The sequence below is a fragment of the Rhinolophus hipposideros genome, assembly GCF_964194185.1.
Source record: "Rhinolophus hipposideros genome assembly, chromosome: 25".
Taxonomy (NCBI): domain Eukaryota; kingdom Metazoa; phylum Chordata; class Mammalia; order Chiroptera; family Rhinolophidae; genus Rhinolophus; species Rhinolophus hipposideros.
The window spans coordinates 18,273,883-18,298,714 of record NC_138071.1 but is presented as its reverse complement, the minus strand read 5'-3'; the positions used below and the strand labels follow the sequence as shown (position 1 = coordinate 18,298,714).

General features: G+C 35.4%; 1 protein-coding gene across 11 annotated transcripts in view; it reads left to right on the top strand.

Annotated features, from left to right (window-relative positions):
• The window catches only part of CNOT4 (CCR4-NOT transcription complex subunit 4), a 116,599-nt gene that overhangs the window by 46,204 nt on the left and 45,563 nt on the right, over positions 1 to 24,832 (top strand). For 6 of the 11 annotated variants that reach the window (XM_081038606.1, XM_081038601.1, XM_081038607.1 and 3 more), the window contains exons 3-7: positions 7,503 to 7,700; positions 16,749 to 16,835; positions 17,591 to 17,692; positions 18,730 to 18,855; positions 21,573 to 21,706. In XM_081038606.1, coding sequence (XP_080894732.1) covers positions 7,503 to 7,700; positions 16,749 to 16,835; positions 17,591 to 17,692; positions 18,730 to 18,855; positions 21,573 to 21,706 — 647 coding nt within the window. The remainder of the gene's footprint in view (positions 1 to 7,502; positions 7,701 to 16,748; positions 16,836 to 17,590; positions 17,693 to 18,729; positions 18,856 to 21,572; positions 21,707 to 24,832) is intronic. The other 5 variants (XM_081038608.1, XM_081038605.1, XM_081038609.1 and 2 more) reach the window with 1 other exon arrangement.

Genomic DNA, 24,832 nt, shown 5'->3' with positions numbered 1-24,832 from the left:
TCTGAGAAGATTAACAAGGTCAGTGGTGCTGACTGTTTAAAAGAATTAGAAGTAGAGAGGCAAAGAATTTAGATAGGATGGTAAATTAGAAAACCACATTTAATATTACATCTAGTGGGGGGAAATTCTCTTTAACTTTCTAGTACAAAACAGGAGAGAAGTTTTGATGTTTGCTAAAAGAAATCATGGGTTTAAAATGACTTAGAAATTCTGATTCAGAGGTAAAAGTTATTCATATGTTAAGTTCTTGCAACAAGTTGATAGTGCTATCCCCTTTATACATTAAAGAAAACTGGACCTTTGAAGAAACTTGTCCATAGGCATCAACTAGTGGGAAGTAGGTTTGGGATTCAAATATATCTTTTGAATTCCTTCTAACTCTAAAAAAAAAAAATTATGATTTTTATTAATTTTCTGGGTTTTGTTTTAATAAGCAGGTGCAACAGTTAGATATAGTGAATGACAGGTTGAATAGGATTGATGCATTTCTATTTTTAAGGACTTTATTTGTGACCTAAGTAAGGGCTAATGCAAAGTACTATTTTTTGCCTTTAATGTCTGTATGATTTAAACCCTCTTTTCTGTTTACCCATTACAGAGAGCTTTTGTGTTCATTACTACCAAATTTTGAGAAAGTGGGAATGTGTTTTAGATACCTAGATTATTTTTTAAAATTTTATCTTTCAATTTCCTTTCCAGAGGAATTACATCTCAAAAGGCAATGCATTATCCAATTTTCTTTTTTAAATTGAGTGGGCTTTTAAAATATAGTACATGAATGAAAAATGGTTAGATCTACTTAAGTATTAATTAATATAGTTTTTACATATGTAATATATAACATATAATAGATATTTATCATGTAGAATATGTATATATACATACAAATGTATGTGTATGTATATATGTAGTCTTTTTATATAGTTAAGACACTTTAAAAGTGTGAGTGAAAACCTTAACATCAGCACATTAGCTTTGGTCACAATCTATAATAAATTGTGTTAATGGATTTGAAACATTAATAATATTTTAAAACATTTAAAACATATTTTGAAACAAACACAATATTTTGAAAATTGGTTTCTGATCATTCCCTAAGAAGACCATCATGTTGAACTGTTTTGTTGAAAGCGATGACTTCCAGGACAGCCTAAAACTCAGAAGGCTCATGAATTTGATTTACTTTGTGAAGTTTTTCTCTTTTTTTTCCTTTGGAATGTTAGGAAGCACAGTCTTAACAAAAAGACTAATTGTTAAATTGTCATGAGAGAAAAAGCAGTTATTTAGGGAAATGGCAAATTCATTTCAGTTTTACGGGATTACTTAGAATCACCTCAAATCCTTATAAAGTGGAGAAAAACATAGAAAAAAAAAAGTAAAGATACAAACAAAACAAAATAGCAAAGCTGGTTATCTATAAAAGGGAACCTTTCTGGGAGGACCAGAAGGTGTGAGGAATATGAAAGAAGGCCATTGGGATCAATTTCAATAAAGGAGCATTAGCTCAAAAAACACAGTCAGGAGAAGACTGTGCTGAAAAAAGGTAAGAATAGTGGTGTTTCAAGATCCTAGGAAAAATATCAGTGTGGTTGTTTTGAGTATGGCATTGGGGGGGCATATAGGTCCAGCTCACCTTTTATACCATGTAGCAGAGACGGATGTCCTCTAGCTGGAACACTGGTTATAAATTTGGGTCAGAGCCTCTTTAGCTAGATAGAAATACCCTGGAAGAACATGGACCTCTTGTGCTCAGAAGATGAACTACTGACATGGCCCGTCCAGCAGTTTGTCCTCTTTGTAGTCACAAAAGAGCATCCTACAGTAAACAGAAACAACGTTTATAGACTGGTTGCAGCAACCAAGAATCAACAGACACTTTAGGAAAACTAACATTATGAAAGAGAAGCACAAATTCAGTAAATAGAAGAACCTAACATAAGTAAGCAGACAGAAAGAAATTTTTAAAATTGTCACTGGTACTTCTCAAAGAAGTAAGAGAGAATTATACAGTCATGTAGAAAGAACATTTTTAAAAAAGAGCAAATTAGAGGTCTTGAAAATGAACAGTTGTATAGATGGACTGAAGAACACAATGTGTACATTTCAAGAGTAAATTGGTAAGTTGGAAGAATGTGCTGAGTATGCTTTTGCAGGATATAGTATAAAAGGGTAAAAATAGAAAGCAAGATCTACTGGTTTTAATCTCTGCTAAGAAGTTTCTGAAGCAGTGAACGAAGAATGGATGGAAAGAAATAATCAAAGAACTAATAGAAGAAAATTACTAATGATGAAAAGCAATTGTCCTCAGAAGGCCTCTAAATAGAAAGTAAGATGACTGAAGAAAAGATCAACATCTCTTTATATAATTGTGAAATTTTAGTGGAAACTAGCTATCACAGGATTCCTGGAATGTAGATTTCTGGAATTCTTTTTGGACTAGTTCCCTCTTTGTGGTATTTTGCCCCATAAATTTCAATTGCTCCAGTGTCTTCAAATTTTGATCACTGTCTCCTCTGCCCAATATGACTGTTGGACCCAGTGCTGGTATCCAGTAAGTGCCACAAGAGAAGAAAGCTAAGACACTCATGGTTTTCACCTGTCTTATTATTTCTTTCTTCTCAAAGTCACAAACCTGCTATTCATTGCCTGTTGTTCAAGGTCTAAAAACATTATTTTATATATTATGTCTTGTTTTCTAGTTGTTTATGCTGGTAGGCCTAGTCTGTTACTGTCTACTCTGTCATGGCTGGAGGTGGAAGTGTATAAATATCATTTGAATTTTATAATAATGTAATCGTGAATGTTGTCCTAACCAAAATTAGGGTGGAAGGCTAGAAAGTGCACTTGGGATGTATGGTTAAGCTAGCTAAAAGAAAGTTAAATCTTCAACTTGCATAATGTGATAATATCAAAAACTGAAAAATCAAGAAGTAGCAATACAGGCGTGTTATTTAATGATATGATGGTAAATGACAAAACAATTATCTAAAAGAGTCAACAGGTTATTTGTAGGGAGAGGCACTTGGTGCGGGGAGGAAGGAAATAGGGGGCTGCTCCTTTTCCTAATAAACCTTGTGTCACTGTGACTAAGAACATATATAAGAAAAATATCAGGGAAACTAGGATAAAAAGATATAGTGGGCAAATGGAAATACAGGAGAGAAGTTATAATAGTGTTGATATTACTCATAATCAAATTAAAGATCAAACATTTTAAAAGGGCAAAGACTTTTTCTCACTGACAAAAGGTCCCTAAACTCATGAACTTTACTTAATTAACAGCAGAGCTTTGAAGTATGTTTAACTGATATAAATACCAGGAGAAACACCACATCTACATTCATCATGGGGAGACTTCTAACGTCTATATTTTAGAAATTGACAGATGAAATAGGCAATAAAAAGGAAATGGAAAATTTGAGTAACACAACAAGCATGTGTATATTTGTGTGTGCACATACGTTATACAAACAAATTTGTACAAAACTTTAAAATAACAAGTGCAGTGGGCACAAAAATTGACTGTTAGGCCACAATGGATATATTAACCAATTCCAAAAAGTAGAACTCGTGTATTTCTTTTCATTTATCCTGATTAGGGTTTGTAGGGCTTCTGGAATCTGGATTGGTGAGTTTCATTAGCTCTGGAAAAAATACGCTTTTATCTCTTTATATACTGCTTTTAATTCTCTTTCTGGGACTCTGATTGTTTTTTAGATCTTTTCACTGTTTTCCATGTTTCTTAATCTCTTCTGTATTTTCTGTCTTTTTCTTTGCTTAATGCATCAATGGATGATTTCTTCTGCTCTATTCTCTAGTGTCTGAATTGTTTTTTAGGTCCATCCAGTCTTCTGCTAAATATGTCTGCTGAGTTTTAAAATTTTTCCTTTGTATTCTCTATTACTAGAAATAACGTTTATTCTTTTTTCATACTTGATATGTTACTTTCAAAATAGATTTTTTTATGTTCTGCAGATATTTTCAAGTTTGTCATATATTTGTTTAAACAGATAAGCATTATTTTAAAATCTGTGTCCAATAATTCTGGTCACTAGTCTGTGAGGGATGTTTCTGCTGGTTGTTGTTCATGTACTTTTATTTCTTTCTGTGCATGGTTATCTGTGATTACTTCCTAATTGTTATCATTGAATTATTTGTAGGGTTCTCCAAGGCCCAAGGTGGATTTGCCCTCCTCTAGAGAGGCTTTGATTTGGCTTTTGCTGAGTCCTATAAACATTGCCATTAGGGATTTTTCAAGTATAAAAGTGTTCTGGCCAAGCTTATGTCTTTGGTTCTCCAGGGTGCAAATCTTTCCTAGGGTTGGTTTCAACAACTTCTCTAGAAAGATTTTCTTTGACCCCCATTTCCTTTTTCTTGTTCTGACCTCTCTGTAGTTTGCTCTTAATCCTGAGGCTAAAAGAGCCCTTTGGGGGCATCCTAGATCTCAACTTAACGTGGGGATGCTGTCTCAAAGACTTCACCTTGGGCTGCCGTTGGGCTTTGAATGCTCTCCCTCTTCTTCCATTTGTCCCCCTTTATTTATTGTTACTCAGATTTTCCACTTTTCTCTCTGGATTTTGACTCTCATCTAGAAATTGGCTTGGGACTTCCCTACTGCAGATCATTATTGTTTGTAAATGCATTTATTAGAAATGAAGAACAAAAGTAAATGAAGTTATTTCCAGGTTAAGAAACCAAAAAAAGAATAAACACTGGGACAGACGATCAGGATTAAGCAGAATGTAGTGAAATAGAAGAAAAGTAGTATTTTAATAAAGTGTGGGGCTGGTTCTCTGAAAAGACCATTATAATAATCAAACTCTTGGCAAGTCTGATCAGAAAGTAAAGAGAAGACACATGTAAATACATTAGGAATAAAAGTGGAAGATACTACACATTTGAAAAAATTAAGTGATTAAACTAGAGAATATAAACCATCTTAATTAGTAGTTTGGCAGTTTATTGCCAAATTATTAGGTTGGTGCAAAAGTAATTGCAGTTTAACAGGTTAAAAATAATTGTAAAAACTGCAATTATTTTTGCACCAACCTAATGAAACTATTAAAAGTATTTTACACATTAAAAATGCTTTTCCACAGGTATCCTGTTTGCATTAGTTTGATATATATATATACTGTTTCCCCGAAAATAAGACTGGGTCTTATATTAAGGTTTGCTCCAAAAGACGCATTTGGGCTTATGTTCAGGGGATGTCAAAGTGAAAAATCATGCTAGGCCTTATTTTCCGGTTAGGTCTTATTTTCGGGGAAACACGGTAATACACAGTAGTACCTTTAAAGAAAAATTTTCTACTTGTAATTTTTAATTGGATACTATATCCCTAGAAAATTAAACATGTGTTTCAGTCAAAAAGTAGACCAGATATATTTTCTTTGTATTTATTTTTAGAACTGCTTGCTGTTATTAGATTTGTAAGTCACACTCTCTATCTGTAGTTATTCAAATTATGTTTCTTCATTCATTTTTTAGTCTACCTCCCTTCCTCATTTCACTGTATCTAACTTACTAATTTTCTGCCAATTGGATTAATAGAGTATTTATGGTGGCATGTGTGGAGGAGGAATCATCATGGAATGCATACTTTTTGAACTTTTAATGAAACCTTTAGACAAATTAAGACTAATAAGATTTTGTATATTTGCCCTTTGTGTTTAAGAGAAAATTAGCACATTTTACATTGTCTAAAAATTTTTATTTAATTCCTCCTAACAACAGAAATGTAGTTTCATAAATATGTTAAGATTAAAAAGCTAATGTTTATAACTTCCTTTATGTTGCTGGCATAAGATTTTTGGAGGGTAAACCATAGTAAACTAATTTGTTCTGTTGGTCTCTTGTATTGGTGTTTTTTTCACATTATATAGCAGTCATTTTCCAACAAAGTTGACTTTAAAGCCTGGTGGAATTATATTTCCATAAAAAAAAAACATGGACTAACAGGAAAAAGACTAGGATAACCAGTGCTGTATACTCAACTTGGTCGTACATCAGTAATATACTTGGTGACAGTTGATATTGCAGTGTAATTTTTGGTACTTGTCATTCTCCATCATTTTTTTGTATTTATGCATTTTTTACTTTCACGTTACTTGGTATCATCTTTTATCAGGATTTTACAATGCCAGAGAATGCTAGCAGAGAAATTGAGAAACGTAGAGGGAAATCTCATTTTCTTAATTAATGTGTGTTCACAAATTTAAGGATTTTTAAATTTTTTGTTTTTACTTATATGTGAAAAAAAGAAACTAACTTTATGTTAAAGGCATAGCAAGATTTCAGGGTTTTGGATATTCCCTCCTTGTTCCCATTGTTTTTCTTGATGGCATCATTTCTGTTGTTCCGTACACCTATAGTCTATTAAGCACAAATCCCAACCAATTGTGGTTCCCATTTTTGAGATCTCTTCATGTCCACTTTTAGATATTGTTGCATTTAATGTGTCCTATTTTCCATTTATTACTAAATAGTTTTATTAGTAGTTTTAATAACTGACTTATTGAATGCTAATGTGCAGGACACAGTTTTAATCTCTTTACAAATGTATTTTTAAACTCACAGAAATCCTCTGAATAAACTATTGTGATTCCCACTTTACAGAAGAGGAGACTGAGGCAGACAGGTTGCATAACTTAGCTAAGGTGTCTCAGAGAATAAAGATTGAGCCAAGATTGAAAGCCAGGCAGTGTGAGTCCACAGTTCTTATTCCGGCCACCAGTAGCCTTAGTTTAGCAGTGGGAATAAAAACAATGTTGTAATGAAGAGAAAGGAAAAAATTACAACAGTGTAATTGCTAATGTTTGTTGAGGGATTACTATGTGCCAGTCATAATAATAATTCTTTTATGAGTGTTATTTTATCTTTACACCAGCCTTTATGCTTATTTTCATTTTACTTATGAGGATACTGAGGCATAAAGTTTTTAATTAATTTACCTAAGACCACATGGCCAGTAAGTACTGAAATTAAATTCAAACTCCTATGGCAGAGTATCTGTTTTGTATGTATTTCCCCTTTTAAGTCCCTCTTTGACTGGGAATGTATTAAAAAACAAACAACTTCATTAATCCTCTAGAACATAGCAGGTTTTCATTAAATATTTGTCGATTGTAATATGTAAATGAGAATGTTTAGATAGACAACTTGTACTCTTTGCTGCTTCCATAGCACCTTAGAAGTTTAATTTTCCTGTAAATTGTGTGCTAGGCACTGTAGGGAATACCAAGATTGTTTTTTATTTTTTTAATTTTAGAACATTTGGTGGTGGTTTAAGTTTTAGTGCTAAAAGTGGTCTGTGTTAAGCTCTAAAAACAAGTATTTAAAAAACTTTTATTTAACATTTAACTTTAAGCAATTAAAAGATTCAGGAAAAGGAAGCTGTAATAAATAATCATATATCCTTTATCGAGAATTTGATTATTTGTTATTCGTATAGTTTTTCTATTCATTTAATGCTAACTTCTATGTTTGTTTTATGCTTAAAGCCATATCCAGAAGACCCAGCAGTTTATAAACCACTCTCCCAGGAGGAACTGCAAAGGATAAAGAATGAGAAGAAACAGAAACAAAATGAGAGAAAACAGAAAATATCAGAAAATCGCAAACATTTGGCTAGTGTACGTGTTGTACAAAAAAACCTCGTCTTTGTTGTAGGCCTGTCTCAGCGCCTAGCAGATCCAGAGGTAAGTCCTCTTCTGTTTTCTTTCTCAACTTGATATTTTTTCTTTTTGCTCATGTTATTTGGAAGTAACACCTGACCCTGTCCAACTGCAGAATTCCCCGGAAAATATTAAAATTTAGGAGAAAATGGGCAGTGATCTTTAAACAATCACTAAAAAACCAATGACCAGTTGGGATCTTAAGCAAGGGTCTTAATCTTCTTGGCCTCGTTTCCTTCTGTTGTAAAACTAGGCAGTTGAACTAGATCTTTAAAGTCCTCATGAGTGCTAATAAACTATGAAAGTTGGGTCATGGTTCTGTTTTGCCGTTAAGGCTAATATATGACAAGATTACTTTCTTTCCTCTTTACTGTAGCTCGGTAAGGACCAGCAGTGGGGGTGTAGTTGTATGACCCCGCTAGACATCTGTATTTGCTTAAATCGGGCCTAAGTACAGTTAGTCAACTGTTGCTATACTGTATCATCATTCCTTACTCATTTTAAGCCAGTTTGGGGAAAGTGGGAGAATTTGATGAAGGGAAATAATGAACCAGGTTCTTTGTCATTTGTGTGCATGCAGGGGAGATCTTAACTCTCTTGTTTATTACCTCTTTTCTCTCCTTTCATCATCTGCCTTACTAATGTTGAACTCATAACTTGTCCTGGCGCCTTTGGATACACATCTGCTAATTTTCAGTTTCTGATATACAAGGAGGTGCCGACTAGATTAGTGGGAAGGCAGGTAGAAGTCGATGGCAGCCAGACTGTTTACTTCTGTAGGAGGGAGCTGGATTCGGGAGAGCTGCTGCAAGTACCCCTTGGGAAAGGTGTGAAGTAATGCTTCAAACAGCAGATTGTAGTGAACATGCTTAGGAGGATGGGAATCATCGGCTTGGCTCAGTGGGAGAAAGGCCCCAGAAGGAGGAAATCTAAGGAGTCTAAAATTTGATGTAAAATACAATTGAGAGAATAATGAATATTTACTGATGATGAGTTTACTATGTATTGAGGTTATGAAGGGCTTCAAGATCAGTAGGGGAGAAAATCAGGTAGACTTTACTAAGAAGGGTCTATCATTGGCAGCAAGTATGGCGGCAGCTGAGAAATTACTAGGACCTAGGTTCAGGGATGCTGGCATTGGTGGGCTACGCAATTTTCAGGAGACCAGGCTCTTGGTAAAGCCAAAAGAGTGAGTCTAGAGTTCATACAGGAAAAGACGTCTTCAGTGAGAGATGTTAGGAGAGAGCTCATTTTGGGCCTATGATTCAACCTCAGCAGCCAGCGCTTCCTTTTCCTAAGCTAGTACTTAACGCCCAGGCAGGCAGAATCCCACTTCACCCTTGACCATTTCCTTGGATACCACCACAACTTTGCACCAATCCTTCTACCTCCCTTTTTCAGCTCTGCCTTTTTTTTAAACCAGAGGGCACTTCTTACCTCTGCATGTTTTTTTATTTACCTGCTTCTATTTATTCCTACTAATCTTATTGAGTAAAGTCTACTTTTGACATTTGTGAAACTGCTACTCCAGTAAACTAATGGAACTTTTATCTTGATTTGACAACTCTTTGATGTGATTGTACTTGATTTTGTTACTACGTCCTGGACCTGGTCGGCTGTAGAACTGGAGGCATATGAAGCAGCACCCGAAGGCTGGGTAAAATTAAGCCGAAGTCTCAGTCTGAAGTTTGGATTACAGAGCTTTCTGGTTTCCACTTCAAATAATGTAACTAGTAGGATTAACCTGAAGAACTATACAGAAAAATGAATCTCGGTTGTGACTAGTGAGAGAGAATACAATATTGGACTCTATAAATGTACCCCCAAAAACTACTGTAGTGTTTTCATACTTTTGAAATAATTGTTGCTTGGTAAGAGGACAATTAATTTTCTTGACCATTGGATTTTCTTTTATTTCTCTTGAAAGCCTAGGAAGACCAGAGACCAGTGTTTTATTGATTAGCTCCTACCACTTCTAAATAATATCTCTAAAAATTCTCTTAATTTGTCTATATAACCTTTTCAGTTTGGAAAACTTATAGTTGACTTCATAAGGAAACTCAGTTTCAAATTGTTAGTGTAACTTTCAAGTTAAATAAAATCCGTATTATTTTCTTACCTTTGGATGATTAATAAAACAGAACAGTTTAGGAAAATTTAAAACTTATTTTGAAAATAATTTTTGTATATCAGAAAACTTCGTACCAAGATTGTCAATGTATCACTTATGGATCAGTAGAAAAACTATTTTAGATATGGTAATTAGAGGTAATGATTAGAGCTAATGATGATCGTCTTCTAGGTTGTCAAATTTGATTTGTTGGAATCTAATTCATTCATTCTATAAATTAACATTCTCTACTTTGATGTTGGAGATAAGTAGTTTAGCAAACCAGTCACAGTCTGTACCCTTAACAAGCTTACAGACGAGTGGGGAAGTCAGAGTTTAAGAACTTGTGAGCATTATAAACAGGAACTACAGGGCTCTTTGGGAACATATCACAGTTGGAAACTTAGGTAGAGATCTATGAAAAAACCTCCCTGCGGAAAGGATGATTAAGAACTAGTAGGGATTACCTAGGCTGCAGATAAGGACAAAAGTGCCCCAGGTATGTGGTGGCCTGAGAGAGCAGCTTGTTCAAGGGACTAAAAGACTTAAAGACACAACCATTCCATTTATAAATGAGAAACTGAGGCACAGGGAACTTGAGTGACTTGCCTATGATCGCACAGCTGTTCGTTTCATAGCAGAGCCAGGACAAGAACAACCTCACAACCGCAGCTCCCACATACCCCCCTTCTTAAAGCTCCTATTGCAGTGTATTTCACACTGATTGTCGGTCTGTTGTTCCTCTCGCCATCCATCCATTTATCCATTCATGCTTCCAGCTGCTTACCAACTGTTTGATTTTGATCTGTCATGTCCATGAACACTTGACTGTGTTCCCAAAGAATATAGCAAGACATTTATGTATTAGGCATGCCATTGGGCATTTATAATTCTGTCACGTGGCCTTTTATGTTTTGTTAGGACTAAAAGTGACTCACTGTGAAGTAAATGTATGACATTGAATATGTGGATAATACGGTGATGTACAGGGTACCCCCCATACTTACTTTCTGTTCTCTTTAATACTGTTTTGCTAGTTGACTGTAATGTTTAGGCAGAACCTATAGTGTTCAGCTTAGTATAAAAAGGTTAAAATATTTGAATATCTCTTGCCTGGACAGGCCATTTCTTATCAGCCACAGGCCATTTGCTAATACATTGAGCCCCACCAGTGTTCATACAGAACACTTCTCTTTGTTCAACGCTAAGATACTTCAGTTTTTCAGGAAGCACTTACTGAGTTCCTGCAGTGTGCCAAGCGCTGTGTAAGACCCTGAGCATGCGCCACCACAAAGGCCATCCTGCTTATTTACAAAAGTAACAGGACATGGTGAGAAATGCTGTGCGCTGCGGAGGCTCAGGACATAGCACCTGGCCTTTATGGGGCAGGGATTCACCCCTGTGTTATCTTTGGGGTAGAGTGCTTCTATAACAACTACACAAATGCTTCAGGATGAGAAAGAGCCCGGTGTGCAGGTGATTCGTTGGGCTGGAAGAGTGAAGTGGTGAGAGATGAGGCTGGAGAGGTAAGTGGTAATGGATTAGAAAGGGCTTTCTCACCATGCTAAGGAGTTTGCACTTTAGCTCAAGGCAGCGGGAAACTGTTGAGTGTTCTTAAGAACAGAGTGACATGGCTAGATTTGTACTTCGAAAATATCATTCTGGCTTCAGTGTGACATGTCAGTGTAATTATATAAAAACCTTTTGTTGTCATGCAGGCCAGAAAGTATTCCCATAAGTTAGGGATCTTCAACCTTATCAGACCCAGTACCCGCTTTTTTTTTTTAATGAATATTTTATAACACCCTTTGACTTTCAAGAAATGACTTCTTGATAATATAATGTTTACATACTTAATTTACAAAAAAAAATATCAAGGAGAAATTAAAGGAAAGTAATTATAAACAGACCATTTCTAATTGTAAATACTTGGGTATCGCTACTTTAGAACCTTGCTACTTAAGGTTTGGCCTCTGGGCTTACTCAGGTGGCATTAGTATCACCCAGGAGTTTATTATGCAGGCTCTCAGATCCTGCCTCAGATGCTGCGTCCACATCTGCATTTCAACAAGTTCCGCAAATAATTTGTGTGTGTTCAAGTTTGGGAAGTACTGTTTTTCAGCATGTAATAAAATAGTGAGATGCTTGTATCTGTCTGTAGAATCGCTGTGAAGGTGGCAGCTACAAATGCAGGTTGTTGCACGTGTATGTATTAGAAACTCAGGCACCATGAAAGGGCAGTGACGTGACTTTTCTGCAACAACTCTTAGTAAAATTCCAAACAAAGCATTTGTAGTCTTCTCTTAATTACATATTATTTGCTTTCCTCTAAATTCAAAGTATGTCAGAACTGTAGGGAACTACTCTGTGTTTATAAATAATAAGGAATTTGTTTCTAGGTTCACTTAATTATAAACAGTCTTCTCAGTTCCATGAATGTCTCGTTGGACATTCAAAAGTTGTGCAGGACAGTTCTGTGTTGTGCAGGGCTAGTTCGAGCATTCTAAGCCGCCCCTGGCTCCCATCCACAGAACAACAATAGTGACAGTCACTTTGACAACCTTCCCCAAGGAAAGCTCCCACAAATTTCCAGGATGCCCCCTTGAATGCTGCCTTCATTGTGATCTACTGCCATCAACTCAGGTGTGACATGGCATGTCGATGCAGCACAGATTGTGACCAGCCAGAAGCCTTTGAAACAGGTCTTTTGGCTGTGAGGCCTTTTGCTGAGTTGGTATGTATCCAGCTGGAATACTGAATGCGGTTACACCCTCCACCTGCCAGAAGGCTTTTCAGAGTAGGCGCTCCCCAGCCCTCAACCTTGAGACTGCTGCGAACAGCCTGATGGTCATTGCCTTCACCGCTGTTACTATCGTGTCCGTCAGGGGATTTGGTGGAAAATGATCGAAAACCATTGTAATCACTTCTCCTTCTAATTCATTAGAATTGGCTATAGAAACCAAGACAACACTATACTTAGGAGAAGCTAAAATAAAATATGGAAAAAGTAATTACAGCTGACTCTTGAACATTCTGGGGGCTAGGAACGCCAACCCCTTGCACTGAATGAATTGCTAAAAAATTCTTATGGCATACAACATTACATTCGTAAGACAGTGTTAGAGACATCGTTACATTTTAAAAAACCACTTATGATAGGCTAATATGCAGTTTCTCCAATTACGAGACAAGCATACTGTACAGTAATGTAATTTTTTGAAAGCAAAGTTATAAACAGTGAACACATTAATTCTATATTAAATAGCCCCTTACGCCTGTGTAAGGAGAGGCTGTCCACTCAGGAGCAGCCTGCACACGATGAGCCACACAATGAATGCGTAGGCGATGGTGATCATGGCGCAGGAACGTCTCCTACGGTTCTTGCTGCACGTTTATTAGGTTTCCACGCAGAGACACAAACGCAGATAAGTTTATTAACTGTAGGGCATGAAGATTATTTACTGTTCATTAAGTGGAAGTGGCTCGTCACCAAGGTCTTCATCCTTGTCATCCTCATGTTGAGGAGGCTGAGGAGGGACTGGTCTTGCTGACTCGGGGGTGGCAGGGGCAGTGGAAGGGGGCGCAGAAGGCAGACAAACTGGGGGCAACTGTGGAATCACACCATAGTTTCTGTCGGTCCGTTTTGCTTTTTCATTTCTCTAAAGGTTTCTGTAAGGTACCAGTCCTTCTCCCGCTGTTTGTTTCAGCTTCAGTGCCTCGTGCCATAGAAGGGCCCTTGGTGTAAAAGAAGTCAAAAGCAGTCTTGAGTAACGGGCCACTTTCTGCCCGGTGTCTGATGTCAGTTCGTGTTCTGACACTGCCCCTCCTGCGTCCTCCTCCTCGTCTGGCACTGGTCCAGAAGCGCTCATCTCCATCAAGTCTTCTTGTTAATGCCTCGGGTGTGATGTCTGTTAGCTCTTGAAATGCTCCGAGATCCTTATCTTGAAACCCTCCATCTCACCTTTTTTGTCACGTCCCCAATCTCTGTGGTGATTTCCTTTATTGGCTCCGTGGTGAATCCTGTGAAGTTATGCGCTGCATCTGGACAGTTTTCTCCAGCACGAATTGCTCGTTTCGGGCTTGATGGCTAGAACGGCCTTTTCTGTAACCACAGTGGCATCTTCAGCGATATAAACCTAGACTTCCATGATGTTCGATGGGGTTCTTTGCCCTTGCATTGACAGTCCTTTCCATAGAGCGCTGTGTGTAATGAGCCTTCAAGGTCCTTGTGACCCCCGATCTAGAGGCTAACTTAAGGCACTGTGTTTGGGGGCAAGTAAACCACTGACCCCGTCAGTGTTGAGCTCATGGGGTCTGGGTGGCCACAGGCACTGTCCAATCGAAAAGAACGTTAAAAGGCAGTCAGTCCCTTACTAGCAGGGGACTTCTTGACGTCAGAGCATTGATGGAACCAATCCAGACTAAAGTTCTTGTCGTCCAGGCCGTCCTGTTGTACAACCAGAAGACTAGCAGCTGGTGTTTGTCTTCTCCCTTCGAGGCGCAGGGTCAGCAGCTTGATAGATAGGGGCGGTCCTCATCAGATAGCTGTCTGCATTTGCACAAAATGGTTGTTAGCCTATCCCTTCCTACCTTAAACTCTGGTACTCACTTCTCTACCTTACTAAGAACTGTCTGTTTTGCCATTTTTTTCCAGAATAGGACACTTTCATGTGCATTAAAAACCTGTTCAGGCAGATATCTTTTCTCCTCGATGATTTTCTTGATAGTATCTGGGAACTTGTCTGCTACTTCTTGGTGAGCAGAAGCTCCTTCTCCTGTTATCTTCACATTTTTAAAGCCAAACCTCTTTCTAAAATTATCAAACCATCCTTTGCTGGCATTAAATTCTTCAGCTTTATATCTCCTTCACCTTTCACTTGCTTTAAGTTGTCATATAATGACTTTGGTTTTTCTCGAATCACATTAGAGTTAGTAGGTACGCCTTTCTTGTAGCAATTCTGTACCCACATAGAAGCTGCATTTTCAGTACGAGATAAAAAGTATTGTGCAGAAGTCCAAGGTTTTTGTGTGTGCTAGCATAGCTGCAGTCAGGGCTTCACAAATTTCTTTTTTTTACAATAGTTAACACTGGGTTCCTTGATCTTGACATGGTGGGCATCCGCAGCTGCAGACCTCAATCTGTGATACATGTCAGGCACTCAGCTCTTCTCATAATGTCGTGACTTCCCTCTGCTTCTTGGGAGCAGTCCCGCATCACTAGTGGAGCTTCGTATGGCTGCCATGTTATTCAAGGTTTATGATAGTGCACTGAGCACAATGAAACATAAGCGAGACTCTCGAGAGATCCCTTTTGACTGTGATACACAACTTACTGGAGAGACAGCTGCTCACATGGAGATGATTAGCATCACACAGCTTTTTAAGCGGATTCTTATAACACTTGAACTCACCGCAGTACCAACAGGAGGTGCCTATGAAATTATTACAGTTGTACAGTATGCACTACAGTAAATTTTATGCAGTTACGATTTAACATTGCATCTTTATGATTGTTTACATTTCTTTCTACAGTGAATGGCACTATATATGGTCTGTGTGTGCATAAGTTTTGAAAATTAACTTTTTATAATTTATATATTTTATGGTAGTAAATAATAAAATAGACTAGTGTTTACATATATTTTATGCATTCATGATATACCTGTCTTTTTCTTAAAATTTTTAATGCTATTTCTAGGCTATGCAGTTCATCTCTGAGTTTTTTCAAATTGTTGCAAGTCTCCAAAAAATTTTCCGGTGTATTTATTGAAAAAAAAAATCATGTATAAGTGGACCTGCACAATTCAAACCATGTTATTCAAGGGTCAACTGTATATTAATAAGTTGCAAACTGTTAAGAATTAATGACACCCTAGCCACAAAGCTTTGATTCTGTCTGATGTAGAACATATCTAAACTTGGCTAATTTGCCATTGTACCCCGATACAAAAATCTCTCTTGTGATTTGCTACTACCTCAAAATTACATCGTTTTTTCCCTAAAATTTACCTATAGACCTACTGTTCTACAGTCAAACAGCAAGCTCTCTTTCAATGAAAGCTCTGTGTGCATACCTGTTCACAGGTATGCAAGGTATTCTTTCCAAACACTCGATAATATTTTCCCACACAGCTTAGCTAGTAAGTTTGTAGGAGAAGCTAAATGAGTACATGCAGTGATCACAAAGTAAAGGAAGTGACACAAGTATGAGGGGAAATAACCATGAAGAAGTAGCATAGGTAATAGAGAAAGAAATGTATACATTTATTTCCCAACTATTTTCCCCCCACCTATCACCTCACATAAGTTACTTACCAGGAAAAGAGAAATTAAATTAGGAGACAGTTGAGAAATGGTACAATTGATTGGCATAAGGAAACTAAATACACACACATGCGTGCGCGCAGTGATATGAAGTGTAGACAGTTCAGGATCATTCTGTTACCATATTCGGTATTTGTAGTTCATAAACAATCCTTGATAATATAGCAAATATTATGTACAATACATTTATGAGTAAAGACTGTATCTACTTAATGTCCTTCAGTTTCTATCTCTGTCTTTAATACATAATTTGAGTCATTGTTTTGAGAAATTCTTTCCTATAAGGATCATCTGTCAATGAAAAATGTGGTCAGAATATTTGATCTGTTTTGTATTTAAGAACACTGTGAAGGTAAGATCCCATAGATTATTGATGCAGATATTAGAAGGCAGTGGATAATACCGAACTTAGTGAGTGTCAGTTTCTATTCAGTGGGTCAATAAAGAATAACTTTTAGACTCTGTTGATGATTTTCTGTAACCACACAATTTGTAATTAGGAAATAATCACATTTATTAGAAAATATTAAAAATTATTTTTCTTTCACTGAAGAGGGATAGTGTATGTATGTCCCTATTATCAGGATAAAGTTGATGAAAATGGGACAGTTTATATCTTATTTCTTCTTCTTTTACAGGTTTTAAAACGCCCAGAATATTTTGGGAAGTTTGGTAAAATACATAAAGTTGTCATCAATAATAGCACATCATATGCGGGCTCACAGGTAACTCATTATATCCCTATAAGTAATTATAGGGATTTTGGCCTTTCCTCCACATAGTCTGGGTTTGACCTGGGCTGAATATTTATTTTCTGTGGTTAGAAAGCTTGAGGGTCAAAGACTTAAGCAGTGTAGTGACCTCTGTTGGTGGGGTGCGGGAATTTTTGGTGCTCATTTGACTCTTCCAAGACTGAACCGCAAATTGAGAGTAAGGGAGCTAGTAAAGCAAAGATTTAGTAATGGTTCGAAGGGGACGGGGAGTTGACTCTATTGTTTGGCAGTTTAATAATTAGATAATGATTTCTAAGTAATATTTTCAGATGTTGTAAACTTAATAGAAAAGAAAACTTAAAAGAGCATCTTTGTTATGCTGGTTTTAGCGGATAGACTGTTCTTGAAAATCACATTTATTTTTATAAGACCATAATTTGACACAGTCTTCAAATCTTAGTTTTTAAAATCTAACTTCCAGTTTTTTTGTTTTTTGTTACCTTGAGGAGCCTGTCAAATGACTTTTTAAAACAATAAATGCCAAGCCAAAGATGTTTTAGTCTAGTTAAAATCAGATAAAATTCATTGAGTATGATTGTTTTAAAATGAACTAGTATGTGGTTTAATTAAAATGAACTAGTATGTGATTATTGTTACTGACAGTAGTAACAAAGGTCTTTTGAGTTTCCAAGGCAAGTTTTAAGATAACGTGTTTTTCTTAAGTTTTTGTTGAATTTGAAACTAATAAAAGTGGGTTTTCACTTTAGGGTCCAAGTGCCAGTGCTTATGTAACCTACATCCGGTCAGAAGATGCTCTCAGAGCCATACAGTGTGTCAACAATGTGGTGGTAGATGGCAGAACACTTAAGGTGACATGATCCTCTTGATTTATTTGTCTTAAGGGGGAAAGGAAATATAGCAGGTAGAGGAGTACCTTGCATTTACATACCGTGTTTCCCCGAAAATAAGACCTAGCCGGACCATCAGCTCTAATGCATCTTTTGGAGCAAAAATTAATATAAGACCTGGTCTTATATTATATATTATATTATATTATATTATATTATATTATATTATACTAATATTATTATATAAGACCAGGTCTTATATTACATAAGACCCAGTATTATTATATTATATTACATTATATTATATTATGTGATACCGGGTCTTATATTAATTTTTGCTCCAAAAGACACATTAGAGCTGATTGTCCGACTAGATCTTATTTTCAGGGAAACACAATATTACATTTGAAGGGAGTCTGTTTGAAGATTGCTTCTTAGGCATCCAGATCAACCCTTGACAGCTGATTTGTTTACTGTTGTCTTATGTAGTAGGGTCCTGTTTTGCCAGGTAGGAATAAACATGTTCATTAGTAAGGGACAGTCTTTTAAAATCTCCTATATTTACACACATTTTACTCTGTGACAATGATTCTATTATTCTTATCAGAAATAGATAATGGTTCTGATTTGTTGTTCTTAAATATTTGGACATTGATCAGTTCAGGTTTGAGTGAAGGGTCCCACCAAGCACTGCTTTATGTAAATGAGAGAAGAATGGCATAATTAGAAAAGGGAATTTGCCTTCTTATGTGCCTAACCACTTATGACATGGAACAGATTTTGTCTGTCTTCTCTTCTGATTGCTAAGGAAAACCATTTGGATACTCAAGTCCTGGCAACTATAGACTGAGATGTTTTCTTTAGTTCTTCCAAATGGGCATCATCATTAATAAATCCTGCTAGTGATAGTTTAGTTCTCTAGTATGTACAGCCATACTCCTTGTTTTATCATGTCTGTGTCTCATTTTAGGTGAAGTGAAAACATAAAACATGGAAATTCTTATTGCGTCATTTCACATTTTTGGTCCTTTTTTCCTTCTCCCCTCCTCTTCCTACAGGCATCTCTAGGTACAACAAAATACTGCAGTTACTTTTTAAAGAACATGCAGTGTCCAAAGCCTGACTGCATGTATCTACATGAATTGGGGGATGAGGCCGCCAGCTTCACAAAAGAGGAAATGCAGGTAGTAAAGTAATGTGAACTTTCAAATTTGCAGGGAAAGGGAGGATTTTTCTTTGCAACTTAAAATTATAAAAGCAAAAACTAGGGATTTTATTTTTTAAAAACTGATATTTAAAGTGGCATTTTCCAAACAGTATTCAATAGAAGGTCCATTCTGTAGGATATTGTTATAATGAAAATGGGTCTGTGGTTCAACCAGAACTTTATTGACCAAGAAAAGCATTTGGGGAAATGCTACTTTAAAGGAAGTGTCAACAAAAAGAAAGCTCAGTGTGATACTGTAATTATGAGTTGTGTTTTTTCCCCCTAATCTCTACTCTTTACAGAGCATGCTAGAAAATAATATTCCATCAAATGTTGTTGATAAGCTCAGATTATTTTTCTAAAATGATTCTCCCCATGAAAGTGTCCTGTAAAAGGTAAATTGAACGCTTATTATCCTATGTTCTTTTTTACATTTCCTTTTCTCCTGTCTCCTTTCAATTTGTAGTATAAACATGGCTTTACACATAGAATTGGTGACCATACAGCATATTAAATGAGGACTATACAAAGCACAGTGCTGCACTTGCCTGTTATAGATGAGGACTTCAGGTTGTTGTTGTGGACTTTTTGCAGGAACACTTCTCATTTAGAAGGTGGGGGGCATTGATTGCTACCTTTCTCCAGGTCAAACTAGAGAAAGTCTGGTAGGGGCTCCTTTAAGAGCAGATTGTTAAAGAAAATGAAATAATACATTTTTGACTTGAAGTTATTACAGAGTAAATTCCGTTTTAATAAATACATTGGAATTTCTTGACAGTGTTGTTTTTCTGATCTAAAAACAGTGTTAAAATAAGATCTCTGTGGATGACTTTCTTATTTCTTACTTATCCAGTAAATGCTTCTTGATTTTTTTTTCTGTTTTTGGATGAAGCTTTCTTGGATGAAATCTAAGGTTTAACCATTTCAAACTGAATTTTGACTAGTGGGGAGTATGCTTTACTCACAGGTACTATTACAATGAAAATCTCAGCCAAAGAATTTCTTAAGAATCAGTTCATGTAATTTTTAAGTAGTATTGAACAGTAAAAGAAAATGGATGACACCTGAGACTAATTATAATATTGTATGTCAACTGTAACTGAAAAAAATTAGATTAAAAAAAATGGATGGATAGACCCTTAGAACTTAATTTGTAATGGTATTTAACTTATTTTATGAACTGTCCCTGTAGAATCATTTGAGTATCAGTTTGAGCTCTTTGTGGCTAACAAAAACCATGCTATCTCTTGAAGTATTGATTGCCAAAAGAATTTTCAAGGTTTTTTGTGTTTTGAAGGTGTAAAATCCATACCTAACTGTATTTTTTTTTGATAATTTAAAATTCATTTCTTGTTGTTGTCTGGAATTGATCTTGCTCTTCTTTACCTGAGTTTAAAATTACTTTGAAAAGGGGATTCTTTGTTAAAATATTTCCTCAGCATAGAAAGGAAATTTGAACAAATTAAATCATGGCAAAAATCAGATTTTTGTTGTTGTTACTGCATACCTCAAACTGTGTTATCTTATGAAATATTTAGAGATCCAACTGAAGCAGGCAGGAGCCCTCTCAGAACAGGAAGGATGCATTGTGCAGTAAATATGATACACTTGTGCCCCATTAGCTGATACTGCCCTGCCCTTGCTTGGTTTCACTGTTTTGTTTTTATCTGTTCTGTGTTTGGTTTCCTCATAACATTTACTTAGACCACACTTTTAAAACAATTAACAACACTGAATGTAAGTAAAAATGTCATTCTAGTCATGATATTCTTGCGAATAATAAAAAGTTACTCAAAGTAATTTCATTGTAATGTATGTATTTCTGTATATGACTAGTTTAAATAATAAAAAGTTATTCAAAGTGATTTCATTGTAATACATGTATTTCTGTATATGACTAGTTTCCACAGTCAGTCTTTGCCTAATTTCTCCAATAATGTTTGTGATATTGCCTTCTGATATATAACTACCAACTACAGGAAATACAGAGTTCTCTTTGTTATATATAGAGCAGGGATCGCCAAACATTTTCTGTAAAGGGCCAGTTAGTAAATATTTTAGGCTTTCTGGGCCACAGTCTCCGTAGCAACTGTACAATTCTGTTGTTGTAGCATGAAAGTAGCTGTAGACAACTCATAAATAATAGACAATTCATAAATGACAGTTCATAAATGAATGAGTGTGATTGTTCTAATAAAACTTTATTTACAAAAACAAAGTGGCCAGCTGTAAATCGACAACCCCTGGTCTAGAGTTTAAAATACATTAAATTTTGTGTAGAAACACAAAATCGTAATCTAAAAAAAAAATTTGACTGATTTTCAGTGGTCTTCAGAAAATTTAGTAATGGCCTGTTACAAGACTTAATTTTTCTATGAAAGATAGGGTTTAAAAGTAGGTTTAAAGGGAGCTTCAAGTTTTTTTGAGTTAGAAAAATGTCTTTTAGTATGCTTTTCTACACAATAAAATGATCGATGAAATGCCGTAATGTAATATATTAGTTTTGTTCTTTTTTGGAGAACTTTCATTGGTCTAGAAGAAGCTTTATGACATCTCCTCACAGGTTTCTCTGACATCATGAAAAACCCTTTCATGTTTTATTTAGGATATCTTTAATAATTCAGAAGGTAATTCAATATTTTATACCAGCCATTTTGTGAACCACACTGCAGTTTTAATTTCTTCTTCCATTAGGCAGGTAAACACCAAGAATATGAACAGAAGCTACTTCAAGAATTATATAAATTAAACCCCAATTTTCTTCAACTATCTACGGGTTCAGTTGATAAGAACAAAAACAAAGTGACACCACTGCAGAGGTATGATACGTAAGTACCGATATTTGTATAATCAGATACTTTACCTTCATATCTGTCAGTTTTCTCTTTTCCTTCTACATCTTTTTCTGGCAGAATCTTTCTTGACAATGTCTATCATTTTTGCAGAATTATTGCGTTATATAGGAAATGTTGAGCAGGGAGCTGCCTGCTGCTCCCTGGTGATACTTTAGATGAATCTCTTCATGGCTTCCCCTTTGTATTGATCTGCAGACTACTTGCATTGATAAAAAGGAAATGAAAGGATGTTGGTTCTTGAAAGGCTCTTGTTACCTAATTGAGCTTTCTCCCCTGATTTCATGAGGAGAACAAAATACGGTGAAGGGGAGAGTGGCAGTTACTGGGCACACAAATATTCACGATTGTTTAGTCTCAGGAATTCCTAAAGTTTCATATCCTCTGCATGAGGAGGGCATCCCATGTTCAGAATCACTCGTCTTAGGAGACCACTCGTTTTTGCATAGATCTATATTGTGTCAATGTTTAAACAGATTTATAGTCTTAACTACTGAGTCTCATTCTGAAATGGTGATCTTCTCATCTTGTATTTGGTCAGAAAATGGTCTGATTTAAAAAAACAGTAATTTTTGGGTTATGATATATCCTGAATGTTCTTTAAGTTTGATGTGTTATCACCTTTGTTTATTTGTTTTAATTTGGTAAGTTTAACTTTTATAAAATAAATCTGTTTAAAGTAAGTAACTATAATTAATTTAGATATGTTGATTTTCTTTTTAAAAAATTATTCCAAAATTTAATTTCTTTAAGTGATATTTTAAATGTCTGGGTGTTACATGTTTATAGTCCAATGTCTATTTAGGACTAAAATAATGTAAGGGCCATTGTTCAAATATAGCTAGTAACTACATGGCTTGTTGTCAGAGTCAGTTTCTTTAAAAACATATCCTTGTATTTAAATTCTTGAAGTCCTTGTTAAGTTTCTTTGCTTTGACAGGAAAGATTATTTATTCAAATTAAAATATTTCTTGTTTTTACACATACACATATACATGTTTGCATAAATACATATAGAAGGAGCCACAGAGCAAAACACAAAATTACTGTATAGCAAACTGAAATTTGTATATATCAAACCTAAGTCCAAAAGAAATCTTTTTGGGTTGATAATCTTTCACCCTTTCCATTGATCTTTTTGTACCTACCCCTTTCTACCATGTGTTTATTTTATTATGAACCATATGCTATTACTTAACCTCATTGGTTGCTGACTCTGAGAGTGATTCTAATAAGCATGGGGTTGTTGTAGTAAAAATTTATTTCGGAATCTTTTAACATTTATGCACATAATTGTTCTCATTAAAAATGTCATTCTAAATAAAATCATGTTCTGATTTATAGCTCCTAGAGAATTCAGAGCGGAAATTTAATTTTAGATTATCTCTTTGAGACATTTGTTATTTCCTGAATATAAAAGTAATGTGTTTTTATTGAAGGGAATTTAAAAAATATATAAAAGCATACAGAAGTAAGTAAATATTGTTATGGGATCTCAATACTCAAATGTTTTTATTGAAAATGATTTGATGTGTTTCTTGTAGTCCTTTTCCTTCCCGTGAATGTATATAAACACAAAATACATCGGTTTGTTACATTTTAAAACTTATTACCCATTAGTAATGAATATTTTTCCATGTCATGGAAACATAATTTTTTATAGCTGCATAGTAGTCCATTATATATGAGTATTTCAAATTTATTAAACAAATCTCCTGGTGTATGTTATTTTCATTTTGGTGCTGTTATTTATAACAGTGATGAACATTTTTTCATATAAATGTTTTGGTTGTAGCTTTGATCTGCTTCATGCTGCTGAATCAAAGATTATGAATACCTATTTCTTTCAATGAAGTACTCTTTTCTGCACATTTGCCAGGTTGATAACAGAAAAGCTGTCACATTTAATTTATATTTAATTAATAGAATGAAATACTTATGCATAGTGAATTCGTATCTGTTTGCCATGTTTTATTGACGTGTTTAAGTGTTTTATGTGCAGTATACAGATCTAACTTTCCCCATTTGGTTGACCAATCTATTTGTATTTCAAAAAATACTTGAATGTAAATCAAATTTAGAAGAATACTATACAGTATAGCATTGAGTCATCTCAACCATTATCATCTGTATCAATTTTAAGTCACTTGTGCCTCTTAGGAACAATTTTTTTCTTTTTTTTCTTTCTCCTGTTTTATTTTGTTGGCTCTCCTACCACTTCTTCCTGTTTGAGAATCCCCGGGCTAAAAATGAAGGAACAGTGTTAGAAAGTGGTCCTAACAGGCATCCTTGTCCAGTTCTTTACTTTTATAGGGATATCTCGTGTTTTATTTACTCCTAAGATGATTTTGACCCTTTATTTGAGATAAGTATTTTTAAGCACAATACAAAAATACCTTGTAATTTCTGATTTATTGAGCTTTTCTCTTTAGATTGGAAGTGCAAATTACAATTTACCAAATGTCTTTTTGGCATTTATGGCAAGTAATTAGCTTTTCTTTAACTTATTTTTTTATCAGTTATAAATAAATTCACTAATATTTTATTGACTTTACCTTTATATAAAATGTAGTCAGAGCACATTCATAACTATTTCAGTAGTCGGAGAGGAGTTTCCTCAGAACCACAAGTTGTAGAGGGAAGACAAGTGGGGATTTAAAACAATGTACACATTGAATAACTTTGTCCAAAGCCAGTGCCACTGAACCTCACCTGGAACCAGAATAAATTTTGACATGGTTTCCTATGTTTTACATAAGTTTATAATGCAGGAAGGTTTTTCGGGGGGAAGTGGTTGTTTCTTGTTTATTTAATATAGGTTCCCCCAAATTTATTAAGGACAATTGATGGCCCAAGTTACAGAAACGTGGTTTTGTTGTTGTTGTTGTTGTTGTTTCTTGGCACACTCCTATAGCTTGCTTTCTTTCATGCTGACCCCTGCAAGTGAATAAGTTTGACTGACAGTAATACCAGAGGTCTGCTTTGGTCTCCATTTCCACATTGCCACAATATAGTGCACAGTGGTAGAAATATATTTGTAGACAAGTTTTCTTCTTCCCTCAGGGGAGACATACCAAGTTAGAATAATGAGCAGCATAACTC